This window comes from Nycticebus coucang, chromosome 3, assembly GCF_027406575.1.
Source record: "Nycticebus coucang isolate mNycCou1 chromosome 3, mNycCou1.pri, whole genome shotgun sequence".
Classification (NCBI taxonomy): Eukaryota; Metazoa; Chordata; class Mammalia; order Primates; family Lorisidae; genus Nycticebus; species Nycticebus coucang.
This window is the reverse complement of record NC_069782.1, coordinates 21,260,747-21,281,186: the sequence shown is the minus strand read 5'-3', so window position 1 is coordinate 21,281,186 and position 20,440 is coordinate 21,260,747. Positions and strand designations below refer to the sequence as shown.

Sequence of the window (20,440 nt, the reverse complement as noted above, 5' to 3'; positions counted from 1 at the left end):
TGTAGGATTTTAATGAATGATTTACTGTCAGAAGTTCTAGACCATTGGCCAGGCACAGTGGCTCACACCTGTAATCCTGGCAGGTGGACTGCTTGAGCTCAGGAATTCAGGAATAGCCTGAGCAAGAGTGAGACTCTGTCTCTACTAAAAATAGAAAGAAACTAGTCAGTCATGTGACAGGTGCCTGTAGTCGCAGCTACTCAGGGAGGCTGAGGGAAGAGGATCTCTTAAGCCCCAAAGACTGAGGTTGCCGTTAGCTATGATGATGCCATGGCTCTCTATGCAGGGTGACAGAGAGACAGTCAATCTCAAAAAAAAAAAAAAAAAGTTCTAGATCATTATACTTTGCAAAAGAGTATTCTATATTTTTTTCTAGAGCAGAGTAAGAAAAACACCTTATACTTTAGAGATTCTAAATATGATCTTAATGTTTACAAGGACATTGTAATGTTGAATCCTGCAATGTGGGGCTATTTGCTTTATACATTTCAAAAACTGCATTAATTTAGAAAAAAGTATATTAAATTGGTTAATATATATGGTTTAATATCTGTAGTGTTTTTTTTTTTAAGTCTTAAATCCTAAACTCTAAATAATTATCTTTCACTGTCCTTTTCAAAATGTCCTTAACGTTATAAAAATATTTAGGCATATGAAAAGCATAAGAAGTATAAAGAATAAAACAAAATTCACCCCTGTATTTGTGACAGTCCAATGTGAATGATAGTAAAGACTAGTTAAGAGCACGATGGGACTACATGCTCACGCCTTAGTAGTTGGATGACTCTGGGAAAATTACTCCTTCTCCCTGCACCTCCTCCTCAAGACTAAATGAGATAATAAAGTTCATATCTCAGAGCTGGGCTGATAGGCAGTACTGAATATTCTTGTTATTGTTTCTTGTTTTTTTGTTTGTTTGTTTTTTGCCATTGTTGTCATTGTGGGGTCTTGGGCCATTGAGTAGAACAAAGGTGACTACCTTAGTAGAGATTGAAAACCATCAGACCTTTTTCTTACCCATTTGAAGTAGTTGTCCATGGAAGAAAAGGCAAATAACCCATTTTAATTCTGGGCCAGCAGGAAAGCATCTTTGTTTGTTCTAAGAAGCTGTCTCACAGGTAACTTTAGACTCTCGCAATGAGGCTTAGGAGCACCTGTAGGCAAATGGGTGAATGGGGCTGTACGGTCATTATGAAACAAAGTCAGCAGAGCTAAAGTAAAGCCACAAGGTCAGATTCACAAGTAAGACAGACTGGCATCCAAATTTCTGATTCTGACAAGTCACTGCTGTGGGTCTACAATGTTAAGCAGTAATTCCTAACAGTCCCCCATGCATACTCAGGTCTCAAGGAACTAACTGATGACCACCTTCTCATTGGGTTCATTATTCTCATCCTTCAGTAGCTAGGTAGTCTCTATAAATGCCAGTGTTGCTTTAATAAATCATTTGGGATGATAATGGTGACACCTATAACTTCTATTAATTGAGTACTGACCTTGGACAACTAAGAGCTTTTCATACATTATCTCGTTTAATCCTAATGGCTACTTTGAGATTGTTACCATCCCTATGTTATAAATGAGGAAACTAAGATTTAGTCAGGATCTGTGTTCCCTAATAAGAATTTGGATGCCGACCGCTTGCGAATCTGAGCTTGTGGCTTTACTTTAGCTCTGCTGACTTGGTTTCATGATGACCGTAATAGCCCCGTTCACTCATTTGCCTACATGTGCTCCTAAGATGTACTTTCCGTTACTTGAAGTTCCCCGAAGGTGTTTCCCTTGGAAAATGAGTGTTCATGTAAGGCAGTAACTTGTCTATTCTTGAATTTTAGGAATGTAACTGAAATGTTATCTAAAGCCAAGTATTACTCCTGAGATGATAAAAGGATTATTCCTACAAAAAAATATTGGAAGCTAGGACAAACCCCTTTTAGTTCATCTGGCTGTTTATTTTGGCATTGGCTGTTTAGCCCATACAGACTACTCAAACTGGAGACATCCTTGCTGATTCTTTAAGAAACTTTTAGGAGGTTTGTTATTATTAATGATAAAGCTACGTTTTGCTTTTGATTTCTTTGCCTCCCTCAAATGTTCTATAGGTCTGTGGAACCACATAAAACTTTCTTTCTTCAGGACATGCCAAAGCTACATTAGCTAAACCTAGTAGAAAAGGCTTCATTATTTCATAGAATAAATAAAAAGAATTCTGGTATAGTTGGATACTAAATGATACAGTGGGGAAGTCTGACGGTGATGGAGAAAGTATTGATATCTTGTTGTCTGTGATATCAAGAATGTTAAATCCTTCCTTAAAGATGAATTATTATAATTTTGAAGACTATGGTACTATAAAGTATCTTGTTAAATGTCACTTTTTTAAATTCATGTGGAAGCTGAAAATAATTGTAAATGTCCTTGAGTGGAGGCTAATATGTTAAAATTTTTACCTAGGGAATTATCAGTAAATGGTAGAAAGCATGTTGCATTGTAACAACTTAGTTGCCTTATTTTTTCATTGGAAATGCAAGTAAACCTTTATGGTCCAATAAGGAACAAATGGCTTCTGTGTGTTCCTCTTTTTTTTTTTTTTTTCCAAGTTATTTGAGAGGATCATTGGCACATGAGCTAGCTGTTCACTTTGAATTTTGACAATTGCCTCTCCCTGGGACCCTAATGATGGGCTCTCTGATAACCAGTGCAAACTCCATGAATATCTTTCATTTCTCTAGAAGGAGGTGTGGATTTGCAAGGCTACCAGCTGGATATGCAAATACTACCTGACGGCCCAAAGAGTGATGTGGACTTTTCAGAGATTCTTAATGCAATACAAGAAAGTAAGTTTCACTCAAATTTTAAAAAATTCACCATGAGTGGAGAACTCTCAGAATATTTGGGAGGGATACCAGAACTAGAAACCTTGGATGCCAAGCTGTAAAAAATGATAATAAAATGATACCTTAAAATAAATACTGTGCAAAATAATTTTGACACCACAAGAGATGGTTTAATTTTTGAAACTAAACCATACAATACTTTGAAGACGCTATGGTATAAATTATAATATTTAGTAAACCTCAGAGTATTATAATATTTTTGGATTTCTTGATTAATCGTAATTTAAGAAAGAGTCTTTAGAAACCAAAATACAATCCCTCTGCTCAACTGTAAGCAGTAAGAAGGAAATGCTGGTGCAGTAAGCTGGAATCGGAAACTTCTTCTCCAAAGTGTATATCTGGGGTCATTTATCATGGACTGGGTGCCAGAAGTAATCCCTCTTTTCTGAGCATTTTGATTAACCTAGGTTTGTTCTCCTTAGACTATTTTATTTGTGTTTTAAATTTTCCCTCAGAATTTTATCAGAATGACCAGGTTTACTCAGGTTATAGATTTAGCGTTGGGGATGACTGACGTGGTATCATAATGCTATGTCATCACTGTTCATGTTTGATGACCAGAGCTCTAATTCTAGATGGCGACACTCCTTTTTTAAAAATTAAATAGTGTTCTACAACGTTGGATTCAGGAGGTTTAGATATGAAGAGTGTTTCATAAAAAAACCACTGAATATTTTTTCTACATTTAAATCTGAGACATTTCTATACTAATTTTCTTATGAATAATTTTAAGCATTTCTATAGTAGTTATTTCCATTTATCATTATACTAGCCTGTTGACATTATGAGGCAATTACTATCTTCATCTTACAGATGGAACAACTGAGGGTGGGAAAAATTAAGTGACAAGGTGGCATGGTAAAATGGAGGTCAGGCTGGAAGGAGGCTGTCTGTGCCTTCATTCAATTCCCCTAGGAATGTGCCCCATGCTGGATTTCAGCACACTGAAGTGAGGACCCTGATACTGAAGATGAGGCTACTTTTGAAATATTTGTATGAGGTTATTTTTTCTGGTTGAGCAATCCCTTCATATTAGATTAATGAATAAAAGAGAAAACGTTTCCCTAGGAGAATAAAAATCAAATTAGTAGACATTGGAGAGAAAATAACTTTTCATGGAAAGTTATAAAGTTATGTAATTACTAGGTTTGATTTGAAAGATAGATTGTACAGTGCTCAAAGGATTTTTTTTCCAAAATTTTTCAATACATGATAAAACTGGCTTCTCTGAAAGTGCTAGAGATAAACTTAATTTTTTTAGGACTAGATGAATTATGTCAAAGTGGGCTAAAGGTTTATAAGAGACTATTTTATACTAATTTTTATTAGATCTTAGTAAAGACACAGTTATTTGAATATGATATTAATTGTTGCACAGTTCAGAATGGTGGCCTCTTTGTAAATAGGTAGAGGAATATAAATTTACATGTATTTAATATTTAAATTTAAAATAAAAAAAGAGGGCAGCACCTGTGGCTCAGTGAGTAGGGCACCGGCCCCATATGCTGAGGGTGGTGGGTTGGAACCCAGCCTCGGCCAGCTAAAACATCAGTGGCAACTGCAATAAAAAATAGCCGGGCATTGTGGCAGGCACCTGTAGTCCCAGCTACTCAGGAGGCAGAGGCAAGAGAATCACCTAAGCCCAAGAGCTGCAGGTTGCTGTGAGCTATGATGTTACAGCACTCTACAGAGGGTGATGTAGTGAGACTATGTCTCAAACAAACAAACAAAAAGCCCAGCATTGTGGTGGGTGCCTGTAATCCCAGCTACTCAGGAGGCTGAGGCAAGAGAATCACCTAAGCCCAAGAGCTGGAGGTTGCTGTGAGCTATGATGTGACAGCACTCTACAGAGGGTGACACAGTGAGACTATGGCTCAAACAAACAAAGAAACAAAAAAATAGCCTGGCATTGTGGCGGGTGCCTGTAATCCCAGATACTCAGGAGGCTGAAGCAGGAGAATAGCTTAAGCTCAAGAGTTGGAGGTTGCTATGAGCTGTGACACCCCTGCACTCTACCGAGGGACAGAGTGAGACTCTGTCTTAAAAAAAAATAAAAATAAAAAGAGAAATGTTACTTGACTTTAAAATGCAATTCAAACTCTTTATAGGTTTATGAGTTTTCTAGTGCTTTGGAAGTAATTTATTTATTTTCTTCTTGAAAACAAGTTTTCTACCATGTAGATTTGGAAAGCTGCTTTCAGCATTTGGGTCATTTCTGGAAGGAAATATTTGGACCAAATATGATTCAAATGTTTATCTAGTTCACTGAAATTTCAATCATAAAAATACATATCCTGCTTCTTTAGGGAAATGTACCTTAGATTATTGTTTGTAGAAAGTTTTGAGAGACTAACGGGTAATGATGTAAAGAATATACATTCTGAACATTATTACAACTCCTTTCTTACAGATATTTTTGTTGATATTAGCAGGATGATGGAAAAACTTCACTGTTTTCTTCAAATTTTGTATCACTGTTGTTTTATATATACATAATCCTCAAAATCAAGCTAAAGTGTGTGTGTGTTTCTAACATTTCTTATGTGTCTGCGTAGGTCTGCTGTATGGTCAGTGTTTTCTCACTTTCTTTTTTCATTCTTAAAATAACCCTAAGTAATAGTAGCTATTATTTTCTGTATTTTAAAAGTGGAAAAACTGAAAATAACCTCCCAAGGCTATATGCTTAATAGGTAATAGAGTCCATATTTAATTCTTTGTTTTGCTAAATAGAGAAATAAACTAAAATGATCAGAAAAAATGAACTACTTTGGATTTTAAAAATGTATTATATTTCTCCATCATTTTTTTTTTTTTTTTTTGAGGCAGAGTCTCACTATGTCACCCTCAGTAGAGTGCCATAGCGTCACAGCTCACAGCAACCTCAAACTCTTGGGCTCAAGCGATTCTCTTGCCTCAGGCTCCCAAGTAGCTGGGACTACAGATGCCCGTCACAACGTCCAGCCATTTTTTGTTGTTGTTGTTGTTTTCATTGTTATTTACCAGGCCTGGCTGGGTGTGAACCCGTCAGCTCTGATACATATGAGTCAGGTGTATGTGTGTGTACGTATGTGAACATTTATGTTAGCTAAACACTATGAAATATGTCATTCAAAGGTTACACCGAATCTTTTAATTCTTGCTTTATGTCATTACCAAAACCCAGACCTTTCTAGAGACCATTCATGCTGCACCCCCCAACCTTTGTCACCCACCGCTCTAGTTTTGTTCTTAGTTTTTCTCTTATTGATTCCCAGGAGATACAGACTGCAGGGATTCTTGTGTGGCATTCAAATCCTAGACGGCATTATTGTGTCATATTCCATTAGGTTCTAATGAGGAAAAAAGGGCAAAAGATGGTGTTTGAAACGAGAACTTGAGAGTTAAAGGCTTATTGGATCCTTGTCTTCCAGGGGCCGACTCTTTGTGCTTGCACCTGTGCCCACATAATCACATAACTGTTCCTACAGTGGGGATGGTCTGTGCTTCTATGGCTGAGTCATTTCTCTATGACATCCAATGAGTCATTCTGAATCCAATTTTCTGAGCTCTAATTTCCAATTTTATTTTTAACCTGTGTGGTCATGCGGTTTCATAGGGGAAGATGGTGACATGGTCGGTTGGTGGGGGTGGAGAGGACACTAGCACACCTTGAGCCTGTGATCTTGTCTGGAAATTTCTGGTTAACCTTTTACCTATGTTATTTTATTAAGTCTTAAACTCTCTTTCCTGTAATGTCCACATCTGTACAAGGGATTGAGGTGGTAAATCTATGTAATACCCATGCATGGTGCCTGGTGCGTGGTAAGGGCCATATAAATGTTGGTTGTCACCTTCATTTTCATTCCTCCTAACAGTCCTATTGGGGAGATGGTATTATCCCAACTTAAGAGATAAAAAAAATGAACTTGAGTAAGTTAAATAACCCAATCTACTAGCTCATACATGGATGGGCTAGCATTTGAATGCAGGTGTGTGTGACTCCAAAGCTCATGTCCTTCCCAAAGATGGTGAAGTCATGATCCATAGACATTGAGGATCTTTTAATGCAGAACATCATTGACCTCATTTCACACTGTGAAAAGGTAGCCACAGCTACTGAACAAAGTGTGAGTACACAGTCCTTCTCTAAATATCATTCCCAGGGTAGTCAGAGGAGATGCCATCACTATCTGCTGTGTTACAGAAGTAACCGAGGTGTAACTTTTCTTTAGAATGAAGTCGTAGTAAGCATAGCTCTTCATAGGCAGCAGGCTAGACCAGTAGCAAGTGAATGATCTCAGCCCCATTGCAGGGTGTCCTGGGGTGCGGGCAAGCTACTGTGCTCTTTTGTACACATCCCCATCATTGAGTCAGGAAGTGGCAATGAAATTATTTTTTTTAAACGATCATACATTAAAAAAAAAATCTCATGACTTTTAGCTTATTTGTTTGCAAAGGCGTATTTTAACGCTCAGAGCATTTCAAGTAACTTTCCATAGCAGAAGGAAAGTGCCTCCTGTCACATCTGTAACAATTAGAACCTTGGGTTTTCTTTAGGGAGATGTTAACAGAACCATTTAATTATTGCCAAAACACCCTGGCAGAAGTCTCTAAACTTTATTTAAAGCAGTAGAATCTGTTCTTCACAACCCCCACCCCCAAATCAATCAGCTACCATTTATTTTGAAGGTCTGTATTTTCTTTTCTTTTCTTTTCTTTTTTTTTTTTTTTTGTGGTTTTTGGCCGGGGCTGGGTTTGAACCCGCCACCTCCAGCATATGGGACCAGCGCCCTACTCCTTGAGCCACAGGCGCCGCCCCTGAAGGTCTGTATTTTCAACACATAACCTCAATATATAGAACAGAGAAACTGAGCTATTTGGTATAGTTGAGAGTAGAAGGTGGGCTTTGCCCAGTCTCTTTCTTCTTTGTTTCCTTCATGGCCCTTAAAGCTCCTGAGAAGGATCCTGAGGTTCCGGGGAACAGACTTTGAAAACTGCTGGCCTATTAGAAAGAAATAAAGCCAGCTAAGGGAGCGTTTATGTCCTTTCCAATTATTTTATTTATTTGTTTTGAGTTCTTTAAATTAGGCCCTATTTTTTTCTGATTGGTAAACCAGGCAATCTCTGCCTTAGGGACATTGTCAGATGCATTTGAAGAGCAATGAACATCTAGACTACCCCAGGTTTGCTCATGTTATATAAATGCTAAATAGTGTTTAGCTTTTAAAATCCAGTGTGTAGTGCTCAAAGCTGTGCTGTATCTGTGCATCTCCCTGAATTTTTAAAAACATTTCATTGGTCTGTTAAATTTTAGGAAGTATCAGACTTACTAGGCTATGGATATAAAGTCTAGCTTTATTCAGATAAATGTTAAAATGTCACAAGATAATTGTCTGGTGGTTAAACAACTTGCCGTCCTTGAAAGCCAAACATGCTTAAAGTAAAGTAGAATGCTTCGTACAAAAACAAGAAGCTGGCTAGAAATGGCATGGTTTCAAGGGTCAGAACTGGGTTAGAATTTGTCTTGTCACTTACTAGCTGCGTGGCCATTCTTAACATTTTTTTCTTTTCTTTTTTTTTTTTTTTTTGTTGGGCATTCATTGAGAATACAAAGAACCCGGTTACACTGATTGCACTGTTAGGTAAATTCCCTCTTATAAATTGCGGTCCACCCCTATGAGGGGTGTCACACACCATGACTCCCCACCCACCTCCCTCCTACCCTTTCCCTGCTCCCCTTTTCCTCCACCCCCCCACTCCCCCACCATGTACTAGGTGATCAATTGTCCTCACATCAGAATTGAATACATTGGGTTCTTGCTTCTCCATTCTTGTGATGCTTTTCTAAGAAGAATGTGTTCCACCTCCATCCAGGTTAATACAAAAGGTGTAAAGTCCCCATCTCTTTTAATGGCTGGATAGTGTTCCATGGTGTACATATACCACAGCTTGTTAATCCTTTCCTGGGTTGGTGGGCATTTGGGTTGTTTCCACAATTTGGCGATTGTAAATTGAGCTGCGATACAAATGTCCTTATGATACAATGATTTTTTTTCTTCTGGGTAGATGCCTCTTCGTACTTAACATTTCTGAACCTGGCTGCTTTCTTGTAATACCTGTTACAGGTTGTGAAAAATCCTTAACACACAGTAGGCTTTCAATAAATTGTAGTCCCCTTCCCTTTCCTCCCGCTGGGGTATTTTAGCAATAATTAAATGGTTCTGTTAACATACCCCTAAAGAAAACTCAAGGTTCTAATTGTTATAGATGTGACAGGGGGCCCCTTATCATTTCCTTTATATTTAATCTCTGATTCTAAAACAGAAACACTTTCAAGCACCCTTACTAAGGTAATCTGAATAAGGGAAAAATAAAAATCAGCCTAATCTTACAATTAGCTACCATTTGTTTTTAAATGAACGTCGAATATCTTCTGTTTTCTAGACCTTTGTCGATTATGGAGCTACCTTAGCTCCATTTTAAAGATGAACCCAAGTCTGTACATAAGAACGAATTTGTTAACAGCCTCCTAAGTGTTAAAATTGAGACATAAACAGTCTTTTCTTTCCTCTTTTTCTTTCTAATTGTTCCTGAAAGTGTCCTTGGTTGTGTTTTCTAGTGATGCTTTGAGGTCAATATGCATTGTCTTCGGAATTCTGTGCATCAGAAGGAATAATTTGAAATTTAGGACAGAAATAGTATAATCAACTAGCACTCTGGAGAACAAATATAGATGCCTGGATTATGCTGCAAAGCCCTCTCATGGCTTCTTCAGTGACCTATAACATCACCTTCTTTTCTCTGCATCAGAAAATACTGTGACTTAAGTATTCCTCTACTGTCATGCCAACATGGGATTTTTCTGCAACTTTGGGAAAAAAGAAGAGAATTAAAGAAAGGAGCAATGAATCAAACACTTTGATTTTTGTGTTGAATTTCTAACTCTCCTTTAGACTTTTTTTTTGAGACAGAGTCTCACTCTGTCACCCTGGGTAAAGTGCCATGTCATCATCACAGCAACCTCAAACTCCTGGGCTCAAGCAATCCCCAAGCCTCAGCTTCCTGAGTAGCTGGGATTACAGGCACTGGCCATGATACCCAGCTAGTTCTTCTTTATTTTTAGTAGCAACAGGGTCTCACTCTTGCTCAGGCTGGTCTCGAACTCCTGAGCTCAAGCAATCCACCTGCCTCGGCCTCCCAGAGTGCTAGGATTATAGGTGTGAGCCAGCGAGCTTGGCATCCTATGAAGTGTTTCTGAAACACATTTACTATTTGTTATTTTTTTATCATTGCCAAGGAATTCCCACTCATGTATTGTGTAGCAACTAACACTAACTTTCAGCCCCATGAACAAATGGCAGAAAATAATTCATTAATTAGGTTTGTTTTGTTTTGTTTCGAGACAGTCTTGCTCTGTCACGTTGGCTAGAGTACAGTGGTGTCATCATACCTCACTACAACCTCACACTCCTGGGCTCAAGCCATCCTCCTGCCTTGGCCTTCCAGAGTGCTAGGATTACAGGTGCACACCACTGCACCTAGCCCAGTTTATGTAGTTGAGTCCTAGAAATATATGTGTAATTTCTTTTCTCTAGAAATTATCAATAGGTAACAACTCAAACAGTGATTTTCACTGGAGGAAAAAATGAAATAATTGCAAATATTTGAGGAGTAGATTCAGTCCTACCAAAGTAAATTCCCCTTTCCCTCACATGAGGAATGTTGGGATCTGCCACCTGCTGGCCTCTACCTTTGGTGCTCTGCCCCTATCCTGGGATAGTAAATAAAGACCTAGGCCTCTGAAATCACTTTTCCATGCTGAATCTGATGTTTTACTATGACTCTCTAGCTGATTTTTGGTTTCCTTGGCAATGTGAGGTCCTTGACCCTTATTGTTCAGTTGTAATATAGGAGTCCCCACTGTTTTGTTCCCAAGTCTTTTTTAGGCTGAGTTCCAAATGTTTGCAACAGAGAATCATCTGAGTGTCTCCCTTGTCTTCCCAAAGGCCCAGTGTCCACTGTGCTGGTCCATCTGTGCTGCCAGTTCCATTCCCTGCTGAGTCTGAATGCACTGCAGGTCCATTACCAGGTTGCCTGAAATCTTTGCCTTTTCTCTCCTCCCGTCTTTCTTAATTGACTCCTCAGAGTATTTGACTCTCTTTCTCATGTAATGAACCGAAGAGCCACATCCTCCCAGGAAGATAATTATCAAACATTTTTAGATTTAGGGAAAAAATATATAAGGCAGGTGATGAGATGCATTCACCAGTGACCTGTTTGGATAAACAGCATCTTTGTGACACCCATGTCCATGTATAGAAAGGCCCCCGTCCCACCTGGGCTGGACAGTGAGCTCTGTGAGAGCAGGGGCTGCCTGTGCTTGTCCTGGTCAGTCCTTCAGCCCCAGGTCCTCGCACAGCACAATGTCTGGCCACGGTAGATACACAATAAAGACTTGTTGAATAAAGAGATTTTTTTTAAATGTGTTAATTTTGAAACTTGAACATTGCTTTTTCTCCTTAGAGAAATCATATCAGTTTGTATCAGAGAATATTAGATTTCATTCCCCAGACTTACCTTGTTCTTAAAATTGATAATCTCAGAAATGATAGTGAATTATTGATGAAGGGCATGTGCCTCTCCGTGCCCGTGGAGCGTTAGTGCAGTGCACAGTCTTCTTACTAAATACCGCCGAGCATACAATGTTCCACTGAGTGTTCTCGGAGAGTTCAGTGTTGCTAATCTCTGCTAAGCCATGGAGAGGCTGCCAGGTGATAATGATGCCTTAATACCACTTTTCCTCTGCAAATCAGATTGTCATGACACACTTATTTCCTTGAGCACTCAGCTGACAGCAGCTCTGTGACTTCTAGACAGTGATTCTGATGTACAGCAATAGAGAAAGTGAAGGACTCTTTTCCTTTTTCTTTTTTTTTTTTTTTTGGTTTTTGGCCGGGGCTGGGTTTGAACCCGCCACCTCCGGCATATGGGACCGGCGCCCTACTCCTTGAGCCACAGGCGCCACCCCTCTTTTCCTTTTTCAAAGGTAGCTGCTCCTAGAATCAAATCTTTGGGCCTTTAACACCAAGTAGGGTTTCCCAAACTTGACACTATTGATATTTCAGCTGGATAACTCTTTGCCCACACATCGTAGGGTATGTAGCAGTATCCTCAACCTCTGCTCACTGAATCCACTGGCGCTTGCTCCCCTTGCCCCAGTAAAGATGATGAAAATGTCTCTAAACGATGCCAATTCCAAAGCCACCGGGGAGACAAAACTGGTCCTAGTTGTGAACCACAAACGTAGAGGGCTTGGTTGGACTGATTGTGCCAGTGCCAGAAAGTAATACTGGCTAAAGATGAGCTGGTATTTTCTATGCTATCCTTCGCAAAAGCACAGGCGCAGTTGCCCTGAGTTGATGGATATTTACGTGTATTTGTAGATATTCAAGAGTTCCTCCCGGGTTGTGAGCCAACCCCTAGACTCAATCAGTGTTCTTGTTACCGTACCCCGGTATCTCAGTCCCCATCCCAAACTATAATAACTATTCCAACTTGTAGATGGCTCTCCTGCCTTCTGGCTGGTAAGGTTAAAATGCTAACTTTAAAGTACCAAAGTTCTGGAATTGATATAAAAATGCATCTTGTGGGTCTGCCATGTCAGCCATTCTGCTAATGCATACATTATCTCGTCTGATCTTGGCCACCCTCAGAGAGATTTTCTATCCCTTTCTCACCAGCGAGGAAACAGAATTGCAAGCTCCTGTGGGTAAGTGGAAGAGTGGGGAATAATGAGAAGGTCTTTTGACTTTTTTAAATGATTTTTTTAATCTTGCCGATCAAATCTAATCAACATCTACTTGAAATTTGGTTTAATCTCTAGTTAATTGAAAATCTAATTACTGTCTACTTGAAACTGTAGAGTCTTGGTTTGTGAATAAGAATCATGTTAGTAAAAACATATACGCAAAGTCCAAGGGCCATAGAATGTCAGAGGAAGGGGACTCTCAGAGATCACTAGACTGGGACCAGCTTAAGGCTGTTGTTCTGCCTATATGTGTTGAAGGTTACTCTGAGCACCAGTCAGGTCAGACAAGGTACCCACCTTATGGAACTCCTAATGACTGTGTCTAACAAACAAAGAGACAAGCAAGAAAACAACAGATTGTTAGGTGCTGAACCATGAGAGGAGGAGAATTATTACGGGAGGGAGGATCTTTTTTACATAGAGTCGTTGGGTAAGTTGTCTTTGATTGTGTTACCTCCCAAAACCCTAGATGTATTGCCCTTCCTCAGAAAGTGTTAGTTTGTCTCTTTGAACCCCTAGTATAGTAGCTGGCACAGAGTAGGTGCTCCTAACCCTTGGTTGTATGAAACAACTGTGATTTTTTTTTTCTCTGTAGCTTTACAGTATATAAACCTATAGCAAATGTATTAGTTTCCTTCTGTTGCTGTAACAAACTTAGTGGCTTCCCACTAATGTATTGTTTTATAGTTTTGGATGTTGGAAGTCCTAAAATCAAGGTGTCATCCAGCTTGTGTTCTTTTTGGAGCCTTGAGGAGAGCGTCTGCTTTTCTCTTCTGAAGGCCACCTGCATTTCTTGGCTCATGGCCCCATCCTACATCTTCAAAGCCAGCAGCCACATGATATCTTCCAATCTCTCTCTGATTCTTACCTCCTACCCTGCACTCATAAAGACCCTTTTAATTACCTCTGGCCTCACTGTGTACTTCAGGACAAAATCCTCATTTTAAGATCCTTGGCTTGACTACATCTCCAAAATCCCTTTGGTGATGTAAAGTGACATGTTTACAGGTTCCAGAGATTGGACCACCACTTTGGGTTGTTCATAATTCACCCTATCACAGTAAGCAGTAAATGCTAATGTGATTTCCATATCTATTTTACAGATGAAAAACTAGAAACGTTAAATGAATGGCCTAAACTCAATGCTTAGATACAGCTTTAGAACCTGGTCACCCCATCAAAGTACATCATCTCTATTCTGTATATATCCAAACTCTGCTCATTTCTTTATAGTATTTTCTCCAATATACAGTTCATTTGTTTTTTTTTCATTACCACCACAATGTCAGGAAGCCAGATCACTTATATTCCCCTGGGGGAAGTCATCACAAGCTTTGCTCCTGATAACAGTGTGCACATCTCTAAGATGTTTTTGAATGAAAGAATGAATACCTTGTCTTGTGCTTAGGGAAGAAGAACCCAATATCCCATGAATTATTTCGTGTGGCTTTTGACATTTTATAAATACTCAGCCATTTTTAAAGTATCAAAAGAAAAAGAGAACCGCAATGTTGGCCCATAATTCAAGTAGGTTGCCCACACCTGGTGATATATCTTTCCTCCTTCACTGATGCTGGATTTTTCTCTCTGGTGTGCTGTCAAGCCCTCTGCAGTGTACCTGAAACCCTGATATACAGCACTTTGTATACTGACATGTTGTTAATATAAACAATCTTTTGAATGAGCTTAGGTTGTATCTCAGTGGAGTTTACTACCTCTTTTGTATATACCTAGGTAATAGGTACACAGAATCACTTCATTATTTCAGTTCTTCATATGAGGAGGAAGGCAAGCTGGAAAACCTCACTGCCTGCTTTATTATAGCATTAGGTTTTAACTTTTCAGCCTTAGCGAAGAAAAAGAGGAGGGAAACAACCACAATTCTGACTAAACAAAGCAAGAGGCATATTTGTGGATTTACTTAACAAGATGTAGAACACTTAAGTGAAAAAATAAATAGAAATTAAAAAGTAAAGGTCATCTCCAACTGAGAAAGTGAGTTCTTAGAACTTCATAAATGAAAGTGCTTTAGACTAAACATGAAGAAAAGCTAAACAGACACACACCTGTCAACATGGAAGGCATAACCATATTATGAGGATTCTTTACTTCTCATTTCCCTTAATCTTGCTTCATGAATGCAGCGTTTGGTCAAACATGTTTTACACCAGACATCCTTTCGCTTAGGAAATAATATACCTGTCACTCACGGTTGTTGAAACAATGAGGAAATGTGAAGACAAAGGGACATGTCTTCTCTTTTAGTGTCACCGTCAAGATCCCAGATCCTTAACTCCGCTTGTAATGTATTTACTTTGATTCTAGTGGCCAAGGACGTCAATATTCTCTTTGATGAATTAGAAGCTGTCAATAGTCCTTGCAAAGATGACGATTCTCTCCTTCACCCTGGGAACCTGACTAGTACTTCAGATGATGCCAGCAGATTGGAAGCCGGGGGGGAGGTAAGAGTGTATTTCTTAAAAACATACAATTCTTGATCCAAGTGGGGACCTCCGAAACATCTTTTAGTGCACTGTTTCAAGTCATAATTTCATTGTAGGCTTCTAGAAAACAAGGGATAGGTCTTATATTCTTTTGATATCCCTCATTGGTCTAGAACATTATTGGGGATCCTAAGTCTACCTATGCTCAAAATAAATATTCAATGGGGCTCAATTCCCATAAGCTCAGTGAGTAGGGCGCCAGTCACATACACCAAGGCTTGTGGGTTCAAGCCCAGCCCTGGCCTGCTAAACAGCAGTGCTAACTGCAACCAAAAAATAGCCAGACATTGTGGCAGGTGCCTGTAGTCTAGTTACTTGAGAGGCTGATGCAAGAGAACCACTTAAGCCCAAGAGTTTGAAGTTGCTGTAAGCTGTGATGCAACGGCACTCTACCAAGGGCGACATAGTGAGACCCTGTCTCAGAAAAATAAATAAACAAATGAATAGAAAATAAACAAATATTCAATGGATTGTGCGACCTTCTTATATTTAAAAACATTTCATTTATACAAAGGAAGATTCTTAAAAGCCTCCCACCATTTTAAGATCACCTGCATTCTGGGTCTCACTAATGAATAAAACATGAACTTCACAGGATGGACTTTCTTATGTCAATCCCCCAGCACACAGAGGAAGAGTGGTATGAAATGCCCCAGCATTTGGTAGATGGTGTGGTCTGAAGCCTCTCTGAGTTGCCATTTGTCTCTGTAATCTGGAAACGTCATTGCAATTATAAATAGACCCATCTGTTCATATGCCGTTCTGGACAAAGACGTATTTTGTTGGAGGCATTCCCCATGGCTAGGGCTGTGTCCCAGTGGGGTTTACTATCTCCTTTGTACATGCATTGGGGCTAATAGATACACAGAATCAGAGTAACTTATTTATTGCATATTCCTAAAGATGTTGCTATCCCAGAGCCAGATAACTGTTGAATTGAGAGAATTATTTACTTTTACCAAGCTTCACAGACTTCTTCCCACAAATGCTATAAGCAGCTATGTTTTTTTAAAGGAAAAAACTCATTCTGTCATCAACTTTTCACACAAATACTTTAAACACTGTAATGTGACATAATACGGGGCCTTTGAAAGGGACTTCAAAAGCAACTTATCTCTTGCCTTTAATTTACAGATGAGGAAACAGTCTCAGAAAGATTGGGGCTTTGGTTCTGGTTGGGGACAACCCTCCTGCTGTGTTGGCTAAATTCCTGTTTTGTTTTGTTTTTGTTTTTTTAATCATGTATACGAGTTTATTTTTTATTTTTATATTATTTATCATATGCCCATTCTAGTAGATATTTTACCAAAAATTAAACCAAAGATAATATTTGCAAAGAGCAAGATACCGTTCCCACCAGGTTTTTGTACTCACGAACTTGAAGTCCTGTGGTTGAAGGCAGGTGCGATGTGCCATGTCCACAGGACTATCTTCTTGTTGACGAATAATTGTTAACAAAGTGTTTATCTGGGTAGACTCCTGGGTGCCTCTCACTGTGAAAGTGAAGAAATAGTCAGTGAGGATTGGTCATTCACTGGAAACATCTGCACCCGGGCCTGGCACGTGGGCACTGCATTCCTCCTGGCTGAGATTTTCCTTTTAAATGAGGTAGCATTTGGGCAGGAACGTGGTATCTAGCAATGGCCTTAGAGGTCTGTTGTGTTTGCCGCCTTTGTAAACTGATGTATTCTATGGCCTAGAAAAAAAGATAGATTCCCCCGTTTCCTTTGGGTTGGGTTAACAGACACAATTTTGAAATCTCTTAGCCAGAGAATCTTGGCTCCAGCCCAACCATCCCATACTTGATGATTTATTTCTTTCATTGTTGTACATTATTAAATAATCCCAAGGAGCCTGGATGAAAATTGAACCTGCTCCTTTTTTTCTTTATTTTTTAATAAATGTAATATTTGATTACTGCAAAATAATATTTGTAACTTCTATGTAAGTTATGAGGCATCATAATGAGCATCTTGAACCTCCGTCCAACTTAGGAACTAGAATGCCGTTTTTCTTTTTTTCTTTTTTTTGTTTTTCTTTTTTATTGTTGGGGATTCATTGATAGAATGCCGTTTTTCAAATTAAGGTGACAAGCTAATTGTAGGTTACTAACTCCAATTGTTTTTTAATGGACTGGAAAATTAATATTTAAATAGAATATAGAGTGTATTCAAATAGAAATGACAAACAATTGTTTTGCAGAAGTTTTGCCTGAAATATTTTGAATATGCACGTATACAAAAGTAACAAAGTACATTTGAGAAACATTGAACTAATGTTTTTTTTTTTTTTTTTTGAGTTGAGTGCCTTGGCATCACAGCTCACAGCAACCTCAAACGCTTGGGCTTAAGCGATTCTCTTGCCTCAGCCTCCCAAGTAGCTGGGACTACAGGTGCCCTTCACAACACCCAGCTATTTTTTTGTTGCAGTTCTCACTGTTGTTTAGCAGGCCCGGGTCAGGTTCGAACTCGCCAGCCTCAGTGTATGTGGCCGGCAGCCTAACCACTGACTACAGGCACCAAGCCTAACTAGTGCATCTTTAAAACCACTGAAGTTACTTTTGTAGTCCCATAACTCTCTGCCCTACCATCAGTTCCCTCTTTCTGAACTTTCGTGTTTTTAATTTTACAACATGTATATGTAGTCTTAACAATTTGTTTTTAGATTTTGTGCTCTATCACAAAATAGTACCATGGAGTATGAAATCTTCTGTGATTGGCCTTTTTTCTGTCAATGTTGTTTTTAAGATTCATTCTTAATGTTAAATACAGGTATAGTTTATTCATTTTCACTATATCATATTCTATGGAATGACCTTTCTACAATTAATTTATGTATATATTGCCCATCTGTGGATATTTACACCAATGCCCACTTTTTGAATTTTTCTTTTATAAACAATACTGTTATGACTATTCCATATATGTCTGTCTCCTAGTTGCCTTATCAAGAATTTCTTATGTCTTAACACAATAACTAAGAAAATGCCAGGAAGGCTATGTTAACCAGTGTGATGAAAATGTGTCAAACGGTCTATAAAACCGGTGTATGGTGCCCCATGATCGCATTAATATACACAGCTATGATTTAATAAAAAGATATATAAACAAAATACTTAGCACGAAAAAAAAGAATTTCTTGAGGATTATATGGAATGGAAGGGTTCTCTTTCACAAGATAATGACAGTATGTTTTCTTGAGTGACAATATATCAATTTTAACACTGACCTGTAAGAAACATAAGAATTCTCAGTTATTTCACTTTCTTAGCATCACTTGGTATTTTTAGGAAAAAAATCTAAATTTTTTCCATTTAACTCAATGGTTCTTCCAATTTTGACTTTATTTCCTCTTATTTTGACATCTTTCATTAGTAAAAATGTGATTTTAATGAAACTCAAAGGAAACAGGTACTTAGTCTCAGTTGTTCTTTAACATTACTCATGTGAACTTCGACTTGATGAGTGGCTTAAACTGGTCCCTTTCTCTTTGTCCGCAGAACGTGCCAGAAAGACACAGATCAAATGGACTTTACTTTAGAGATGGAAAGTGTCGAATTGACTACATTCTTGTGTACAGGAAATCCAACTCCCAGACCGAAAAGAGAGAAGTATTTGAAAGAAATATTAGAGCAGAAGGATTGCAAATGGAGAAAGAGGTAAATAGATTTTTTGGATGAGAAAAGCATTATGACTAATTGCTTATTTTTTGTATTGCCTCTCCATCTATTCATATTAAGAGGTACTAAAAAAATTAAGCAATTAGTCATAATGTTAACTGAACATTTCATTTAGTCAGAGTTTGACAAGCTTCAGGGTTTGGGGAATGTTCCAGCAATTAGGCTTTCAGAGCACAATTTGCCTTTGAGATAATTTGATGCCAAATTATTCCATGAAAAACAAAATTATGTGGAGAAATAAAAGGTCTGAATGGCCACATGATATGAAATAATGAAAAATCCTTCCTCTGGTTCATTCCGACATTGTCAAAATTCTGATTTCCATTAAAACTAGATAGCTTTGTTCAATTAATGAAAGATTTATAATGTGAGCTTCATAAGTTCTCTCCATTCCTAGAACTTCTTCTGTGTAGATTGTTTTAATGTCATTTCATGATATGTTAGGTAAAATTCAAAGAGCTTAATGCTTTTCCCAATAACACACATTACTAAAGCTATGGCAAATCTCCTATCTGTGCATCTTAAAACATGATTCATACACTGTGTTTACCAGGATTTGAGCAGGAGCTGGGGAGGGTTATCCTGCCCTTAGTACAGTTGAGCTGCCTGTGCCATCTTGACCATGGTGTGGTAGATAAACTGATTGCTTGATTTAATATATAAAATAATTCTGTTTGTTATATTTTTCAAAATTTTTTAATAATTAGGTGTTTATTTAATGTGTACTGGAAAAAATAGCATTTGGACAAAAGGATGTCAACAAGTAGCAAAACTTCATAAAAACTTACCTAAGCATCTCTTCCCTCCCCTACAAGCCCCCCAAAGTTCTTTTCTGAGGCCAGGAGTGGTGACTGATACCTGTAATCCAAGCACTTTGGGAGACCAACATTGGGGGGATTGCTTGAGCTAAGGCATTCCAGACCAGCCTGAGCAGGAGCAAGACCCCATCTCTACTTAAAATAGAAAAACTAGCTGGGAGTTATGGCAGGTGCCTGTAGTCCCAGCTACTGGGGAGGCTAAGGCAAGAGGATCACTTGAGCCCAGGAGTTTGAGGCTGCTGTGAGCTATGATGCCACGGCACTCTAGCCAGGGCAATCAAGAGGGACTCTGTCTCAAAGAAAAAGTTATCTTCTGGGGAGCAGCTTCAGTATTTCTCCTTTTCCCCACAATCCTCTATACTAGCGGTTTTTTTTGTTTGTTTTTTTTTTTATTGTTGGGGATTCATTGAGGGTACAATAAGCCAGGTTACACTGATTGCAATTGTTAGGTAAAGTCCCTCTTGCAATCATGTCTTGCCCCCATAAAGTGTGATACACACCAAGGCCCCACCCCCCTGCCTCCGTCCCTCTTTCTGCTTCCCCCCCATAACCTTAATTGTCATTAATTGTCCTCATATCAAAATTGAGTACATAGGATTCATGCTTCTCCATTCTTGTGATACTTTACTAAGAATAATGTCTTCCACTTCCATCCAGGTTAATACGAAGGATGTAAAGTCTCCATTTTTTTAATGGCTGAATAGTATTCCATGGTATACATATACCACAGCTTGTTAATCCATTCCTGGGTTGGT

The 20,440-nt window shown here is 38.6% G+C and overlaps 1 protein-coding gene across 4 annotated transcripts in view; it reads left to right on the top strand.

Moving 5' to 3' along the window:
• The window catches only part of ANO4 (anoctamin 4), a 393,996-nt gene that overhangs the window by 216,065 nt on the left and 157,491 nt on the right, over nt 1–20,440 (top strand). For 3 of the 4 annotated variants that reach the window (XM_053585613.1, XM_053585608.1, XM_053585611.1), the window contains exons 3-5: nt 2,733–2,837; nt 15,010–15,146; nt 18,688–18,846. In XM_053585613.1, coding sequence (XP_053441588.1) covers nt 2,733–2,837; nt 15,010–15,146; nt 18,688–18,846 — 401 coding nt within the window. The remainder of the gene's footprint in view (nt 1–2,732; nt 2,838–15,009; nt 15,147–18,687; nt 18,847–20,440) is intronic. The other variant, XM_053585609.1, reaches the window with a different exon arrangement.